This window comes from Alligator mississippiensis, chromosome 15, assembly GCF_030867095.1.
Source record: "Alligator mississippiensis isolate rAllMis1 chromosome 15, rAllMis1, whole genome shotgun sequence".
In the NCBI taxonomy this organism is placed as follows: domain Eukaryota; kingdom Metazoa; phylum Chordata; order Crocodylia; family Alligatoridae; genus Alligator; species Alligator mississippiensis.
Window position 1 is genome coordinate 10,164,578 of NC_081838.1, and position 7,686 is coordinate 10,172,263.

The 7,686-nt window shown below is 52.0% G+C and overlaps 1 protein-coding gene across 6 annotated transcripts in view; it reads left to right on the plus strand.

The window, feature by feature from the left end:
- Positions 1-7,613, plus strand: part of GALNT6 (polypeptide N-acetylgalactosaminyltransferase 6) — a 31,475-nt gene extending 23,862 nt beyond the window's left edge. For all 6 annotated transcript variants that reach the window (XM_006275692.4, XM_019481083.2, XM_019481087.2 and 3 more), the window contains 6 exons: positions 293-410; positions 650-850; positions 1,698-1,829; positions 4,148-4,249; positions 5,236-5,388; positions 5,866-7,613. In XM_006275692.4, the coding sequence (XP_006275754.3) occupies positions 293-410; positions 650-850; positions 1,698-1,829; positions 4,148-4,249; positions 5,236-5,388; positions 5,866-5,979 (820 nt within the window). In that variant the 3' untranslated portion in view covers positions 5,980-7,613. The remainder of the gene's footprint in view (positions 1-292; positions 411-649; positions 851-1,697; positions 1,830-4,147; positions 4,250-5,235; positions 5,389-5,865) is intronic.
- The last annotated feature ends 73 nt before the right edge of the window (positions 7,614-7,686 follow it).

A 7,686-nucleotide genomic window follows, 5' to 3' on the forward strand; every position in this document is an offset into this window, starting at 1 on the left:
CATAGTAGAAGCAACAATAGGGATTTTCAGCCGTGACTTGACATGTCCTTGGGGGAGTCACCTGCAGATGGCTCTTAAAGGGGCCTGACCGTGGGGGAGAACCTCGTCCTTCTGTAATACAAAGCACGGACCAATGCAATGCTGTTATGGAGGCGAGCAGCTGCAGCAAAGTTCAGCCCCCAAGTGCACCTCCATAGGCTGGAGACAATACACTCGCCAGGCGGAGCAGCAAGAAGCACAATGGAAGAGCGCTCCGTACTGTTCCTTACACTCTGCTCCCGTGTCCCCTCAGGTCCCCGACCTTCGCCGGTGGCCTCTTTTCAATCTCCAAGTCCTACTTCGAACACATTGGCTCCTACGACGATCAGATGGAGATCTGGGGAGGGGAGAACGTGGAAATGTCCTTCAGGGTAAGAGCAAGGGGTAATGTTAAACGGCTCTTAACTGCAAGCTGTGAGTGCAGCTCCAGGTCGCGCGTGTGTGTGAAGGTGTTATCACACTACATGCTGTAATAAAACAGCCCAAAGCACGTGCTACCAGGCATCGGGCTGGTCCAGTTCTGTACATCGCACCCTTTCTTGAAGCAAAGCTGGGCTTGGCTGAGGCTCTCTCTGAAAGCTGTTGTCCTTGGGGCTTCCTCCTGCTGCAGGTCTGGCAGTGCGGGGGGCAGCTGGAGATCCTCCCCTGCTCCGTCGTGGGGCACGTGTTTCGCTCCAAGAGCCCCCACACCTTCCCAAAGGGAACGCAAGTCATTTCCCGGAACCAGGTGCGTCTGGCGGAGGTCTGGATGGACGGCTACAAGGAAATCTTCTACAGGAGAAACCAGCAGGCCTCACAGATGGCCAAGGAGGTAAGGAGCCTGGTTCTAGATGTCACCTCCATTGCCTTCTTCAGCAGAGAAGGTGGCAGCCTTTGACTGGGCATCGATCCTTAGCGTCATCCTCAAGGTCCCGGTAAAGATGGTGGGACCATTGCATCAAAGGACAGGGGGCTGTGCCCAATTCCCACTCAACCAGTTGGGTCCAGATCAGAATGAGGCAAATATTTTTTTCTCTCACTCTTTTTTTTTGTGGCAAATGCAGATTTGGCCACAGCAAAACACAGTGCGATGCATTTTGGTTCCTCCAGTGTTTCATTTTCAGCAGCATCCAGATTCTGACATTCGAAGCAGACAGATTTTTGCGCTTTCAGACCCAGAATATTTTGGGTTTTTTGCTCTCGACATTATTAGTTCTCAAATGTATTTTTCTTTTCTTGAAAGGTCAGAACTGAAACTAAGGATTTGGGGGAACCAGAACAATCTGCTTGATCATAAAGGAAGCTTTCCATGTGTTTTGTGTTTGTGCCAAATAAAAATGATATTTCTTTTTTTTTTTTTTTCTGGGTTTGTCAAGAAACCACGATTTGCATTTTTCACTGGTCTCTTATCGGGGCCCAAATCTGGACTGGATCCAAAATGCCTTGTGCTGTCTGAGCCGTGTTTTCCAGTGACGCATTGTCCTGGGAGACTTCCCCTTTTGGGGGCTGTTTTGCCTCCTTAGCGTGCTAAGAAGGAAAGATATAGATTCCCAAGAAGGGCTAAGATGGGACCTGCCTTTCTGATGCCTGGTGGGAAGCCTGGTAAGGGGCATGCGGGGATTTGTATGGTTGCTTTCCATGGAAGTCAGTTTAATTTTCTTGCCTGATTTTGTTGATAGAAAACGTATGGTGACATTACAGAGAGGCTCAACCTCAAACAGCAGCTGCACTGCAAGAACTTCACCTGGTACCTCCAAACCATCTACCCCGAGATCTTCATCCCAGACCTGACCCCCACGTTCTACGGAGCAGTAAGTGCACGTGGCTCTGGGTTCCCGCTCGCTTCCCTTGGTTCAATGTCACTTCCCATACCCCGAACACGCCTGATCTTGGAAACTAAGCAGGGTTGGCTCCGGTTAGTACTTGAATGGAAGACCCAACTTTCCTAGACACAGGTCAGGTCGGTAGACGCACACTGGTGCTGCTGCAGGATCCCCCCTGCCGGGGTCTCATGCTCTGGAGCCCACAAAAATCCACTGAGAAGGGCAAGCCACAAAGGAAATTCTCTAGACCAGGGGTGTTTAACCTCTGGCTCACGGGCCAAATGTGGCCTGTGAAACCGTAGGTGTCCCCATGGATCAGGGAATTTGGTGGCAGGGGAAAGGTGGCAATAAATACAGCTACCCTCCCACACAAATTCTTAAACTGTCGTCCCCGTGCTGCAGGTTGGGGCCAGGTCACGCCATCTCCCCCTGCTTCCATGGCTGCATGAGGCCAGGCCATGCCTTTCCCCCATGCTGGATGGACTGGGCCATGTCCCCTTTCCCCTGTGGGGCTGGGTTGGGGCCAAGCTATGCCCCCTCCCCCTGCAGATCTGAGCCATGCTGCCTTCCCCCATGGGGCTGCGCCACGTCCCTTCTCCCCACCCCACCCCACAGGGCTGGGCCATGCCCCGTCCATCCATGTCCCATAACCCCTGGACGAGTCACCCTAGCTCCATCCCACTCCATGCACCATACACCACCCTAGCTGGGCAGTGCACCCAGCCCCACTCCCTCCCTTACCAGGGGGCCTCAATCTGCCCCCGCCCTCCCCCCCCCCGCCATAGACTTACTCTGCAGGGAGCTGCTCTCCAGGCTGCTGGGCTGTATTTCCCAGCCATATACATGTGTACAGGTGTGCATATGCACAGGCAGCCCCTGTGTCCTGCTCCTGGCTGCCAGCCTGCAAAGGGAAACGCACCATTTCCCATGGATCCCTGCACAATGCTGCCAATCCGGGACAAATCCTGTCTTGGAGTTGTGCATCCTGGATGTTCCCATTCTGGGACTGTCCCTCCCAATTAGGGCTAGGTAGTCACCTTGTTTGCACAGATCTAGTGTAAACTCAGGGCTCAATGGACTTCCATGTGCTTTGAGGTTTCCACCCAGTGGCCTTGCCTTCTAGTTAAACAAACCGCGGAGAAGTTTCCAATGTAGGCAGGCAGGCTGTTTGTTCAGTTCCAACCTGTTAAGCATTTGACATAAGCTTATATCATCCCGGCTGAGAAAGTTGGCTCTCTAAATCTCTAAGCACAGAGGTGGTTAGAGGTGTTAATCCAAAGTCAGGCATAAGGCAGGACAGGGCAGCCTTAGAGACTAACTGGTTCACCAAGCAGAGTAAGGTGATTTTTTTTTTTCACACGGCTGCTAATAATAGCTGGTGTCTTCAGCCAGACCTGGCCAGCTGCCTCAAGGGGAAAAGAAACACGCAGGTTGGGCTTGTCCTGCAGAGTGAGAATCGAAGAGCAGAGCTCATTCCAGCTCGCAATAGGAGAGTTAGAAGCATATGAAAAAGGCCGTCACTCTTCTTTGACAGGAACAGGCAAGGCCGGTTCTCCGACTAACCAGACCAGAGCTGATAAGACGCGATTCTGATCTGGAGCAAACCCTTCTCTCTGACATTCCTGAGTACAGGTGTAGCCAGGAGGCAGGTGACTTATTACCTGCAGGGCTGGTCTCCAAGTGCTTACTGTACTCGAGTCTGGTAAGCCCAGTTGATAGAGACTGATGCCCGCTCAGTTGCAAATAGCATGAGGAGTTCTTGGCATTAGCTGGCCAAAAATACCTAGTCCTGCTGTGAAAATACATGCAGTGCCTGAGAAAACAGAGCCACATGAAAGACCATACCCTCTTCAGGCATTAAGAAGCTGAGACAAGAGAACATCCCACTGGTTAAGCTGAACTCTCTCCTTGGGTTTGTAGATGCTACTGTAGTACTACTCATGGACCACTGTGCCAGGCATTGTACAAATGCAAGACGCAAAGAGGATCCCTGCCTTTGTGAACTTCAAGGCAAAAGCTGCTAGTACAGTTTGGGTGGTGCATGCTTTTTTGGCTTTGCAAAACTCGGTCTAAATAATTCCTCCATCAGGGAACAGCAATGGCAAGATCCCAGACCCCTGAGCAACACCCAGTCACAAATTCCTAGTCCCTAAAGAATAAATGTGTGCAGTGGGACTTTCTGGGCTGCCTTCTCGGGTTCAGTGTGGAGTCCAGAGCCTGCTCCTTGAGCCAGTCCCTAATGGCAAAAGACGGAAGAAGCCTCCAACCTGAGCTGTTCACAATTTGATTGGTCTTTTTGCTTACAGATTAAAAATGAAGGCACCAAGAGCTGCTTGGATGTCGGTGAAAACAACCACGGAAGGAAGCCGCTGATCATGTACCCTTGTCACGGCATGGGAGGCAATCAGGTTTGTCGGGGAGGAAGCTGGTTGGCCATTTCTCAGCAGTCCCCATCTCCCTGGGGAAGCCACTGGGGAAAGGAGGAACCCCAGCACCAGTGGAGGCTGCAGCGATGCCCAATGAAGTCCCCCCAGTAGAGGCAGAAGCTGTAATGCATCAGTGATGTTCTGTGCTTCTCGGTCCTCTGTGGATTCATTGAATCATAGAAAACAAGGGTGGGAAGGGACCTCAGGAGATCACATCTAGTCCAACCCCTGCTCAAAGCAGGACCAGCCCCAACTACATCATCCCAGCCAAGGCTTTGCTGAGCCGGATCTTAAAAACCTCCGAGAACAGAGACTCCACCGCCTCTCCAGGTAACCTGTTCCAGTGCTTTACTACCCTCCCGGTGAGAATTTTTTTCCTAATATCCAACCTAAACTTAACCTTGCTGCAGCTTGATCGCATTGCTCCTTGTTCTGTCATCTCCCCCCATTGAGAACAATTTCACTCCAGCCTCTTTGCAAGCCCCCTTTCAGGGAGTTGAAGGCATCTGAGAGTGGCCTGTTTTTTCCCTGCCTGCCTCTCCCTCCAGAGAAGCAGGCAACAACAAGATAAACTGATCATATTAACTCTCGAATCCATTAATTAGGTGACCCCTCTGATAATTAGTTACTGTACGTGGAAAATTATGAATCTGCTATCATTTTCCATGTGTAGAATCTAACTACCAGGGGGTCGTCTTAAATTCATTCCCCGCACTGTGGGGAAAGCAGCAATAGGGGGAAGGTAGTGGAGTCGGGGCAGGCAGCAGGTCCTACTTGGAGCAGGGGGTTGGACTCAATGTGACCCCCTAAGGTCCCTCCCAACCCTCACGTTCTCCGATTCTGTGAAGGGAGAGACGGGCGCTGGTGGTGGTGCCGTGGAAGGCAGGTGGGGTCTTGCTGCATAAGGTTGCAATCCGAGAGGCAAACGGCGCTGCCTCATCTCTCCCCGTTCTGCTCTTGGTTCCCAGTACTTCGAGTACACGACCCAGAAGGACCTGCGGCACAACATCGGCAAGCAGCTCTGCCTCCGCTCCGGCTTCGGGCCGGTGGAGCTGGGAGAATGTCACTTCACGGGGAGAAATTCCCGTGTGCCCGAAAGCGAGGAGTGGGAGCTGACTCAGGTGAGCGGAGCGGCAGGGCCCTGCCACTCTGGCGAGTGCTTCTCACCCCTTGAATCTCTTGCGCTGAGTCGCGGGAGCTTTGGGTTGGAGGGGTGGGGGACACGGTTGCACCCCCCCTTTGGCAGTGAGATCTCAGCGCAGGGGTTCCCCAAAGCTCCTGCTTTCATGCCCATCAGTGCTCCGGGGATGAGCACTGCTGCTGCTCCGCTCCTTTTCCTGGCTGCTGAATTCAATGGGAAGGGAGGGCAAAGGCAAACAGTAGCAGTAGTCCTGTCCCCATTCCCCCCCACCTCCCTCCTGGGCTCCGGTCCAGAGGGGGACAGCCCCACCCTCCCTGCCCCATTCCTGGATCCACTGCTGGCCACCGGTGTGGGGTATGTCTCCCTGCTTCCTCCTGTCTCCATTTCTCCCTCTGCAGAGTTTGAGTTGCCCCTCAAGCTCTCTGGAGGACACCAGCCCAATCTCCTTTTCTCATAGGATCGGCTGATCAGAAACATGGCTTCTAACACGTGTTTATCCGCGAGAGGCGAGCACCCGGCCATGGCTTCCTGCAACCCGTTGGATCTCTATCAGCAGTGGTTCTTCATCTAAGCCACCATGCAAAGACCAAAGCCCAAGGGTGGACAGGGTAACCATTGAGCCCATCTCACTTGGAGATATCCATCCCCAAGTGCACTCAGGAAATGGAAGCTAAGACTTTTTCTCCTTTTATTTAAAAGAAACTAAAGCCTTAAATATGCTGCGGTTCACATTTGCCTTGAAGTTCATTCTGTGCCTTTTGGGGGACTAAGATGACATCCTAATACGTGGAGAAGATTTTGTCTGTATCGCTTTTCCGAGAGACTGAGCAAACTCCCTGTTTGCGGCTGCGTAAGTGTCATAACCATCGTGTATCCGAAGCCAAGGAACTTGGGACCACCTCCATCAGGGCGGTATCAGTTAAAACAGTCGATCCCACGTACCATCCCAGAGCGCCTGGATCGCGAGCCACAAGAACCGGGGGAAGAGACCGAATCCAATATCCCGCTGAGGAGGTGTTGCCAGCTGTCTCATGCCAAAGATGATGCTTGTGGCAGCTACTCGTTGTTACGCTCTTGGAGGTGGAATATGGTCAAAGGCAAATCGGGGCCACATAAGGAAGCGTTGCGGAGGAACGATGTGCAGCATCCTCTCTGCAGACACCCTAGCTGTTCAGTGTGGCTCGGTAGGAGGTAACAGCTGCATTCAGATGCTGACACTGGGGTGCGCTGTTGCTGTGCGACTCCGCAGACATTGTGCAGTGTGTGCGTTCCCCCAGGTCGAGGCGCTCCTGCCAGCCCAGGGAGGCAAAGAGGACTAACCGCATTGCAAATGAAAGACCTCTCAGTACAGCTAATCTCCAAAGGAGAGATGATTCATCGTTTCTCCTTCACCCGTGCTGGGGCGCAGGTTGTCGAGAGAGCTGGCAGCGGCGCTGCATCATGGTGGTGTGCCTTGGGAGATGGAGCCTGTAGGAGCTTGCGAGAGGATGCTGATGGATGGCATTAAACAATAGACTGTCACTATGGGGGGCGAAGGTGGGAGGAATGCACATAAAACACTGGTTTACCTGTTGCGGTGAAGCAACTCCTGATAACAGATCACCTGTGCCAGCATGATGAAACACTTGGTGCCACTTTTACTCTGGGCTGCCTGCTGTGATTACTGGGGTTTAAGAAAAACTACTTTAAAAAAAAAATTCTTTAAGTCAGCATCAACGTTTCACTTCTCATGACCCTTTCCCTGCCATGATGCTTCCTCACCTGTTTTTCCATTAGAAAACACACAAGTGGAGGCGCTAGTAGCTTTACTTATGGGATCCCTGGTGAGTCCAGCCCAGAAAGACCATACTTTCTTCTGAGTTGGGCAAAGGGCACTGGGGTTCTAGCTTAAACTCTCCTGGCATTATTGGTACCACCACCTTCCTCCACCGTCTACCTCCTGTTTCAATCCATGCAGCTGGATTTTTCTCTACTGGTGTTTTTCTTTAAACCTCCAATGGAAAGACAATGCAGCCGCAAAGCGAACAGAAGAAATACCTTTGTTTTTTATTAAGTGTTTAGACTTGAATACGGTAGTTGACACTAGTTTCCAAATGATTCTGCTTCTCCTGTAAGTCAAAAGCCTTCCCAGGAATGTGGGATGTGCCCTGCATTTTGGATCCACATGGCATGAACCTAAAATAAAGAGACATCGTTTTGTTTGAAGAGTCCCGTCTGGGTTTGGTTCCTTTGGAGCAGATGCTCAGCGTGCAGCAGCGGGACCTTCTTGTGCCAGTAT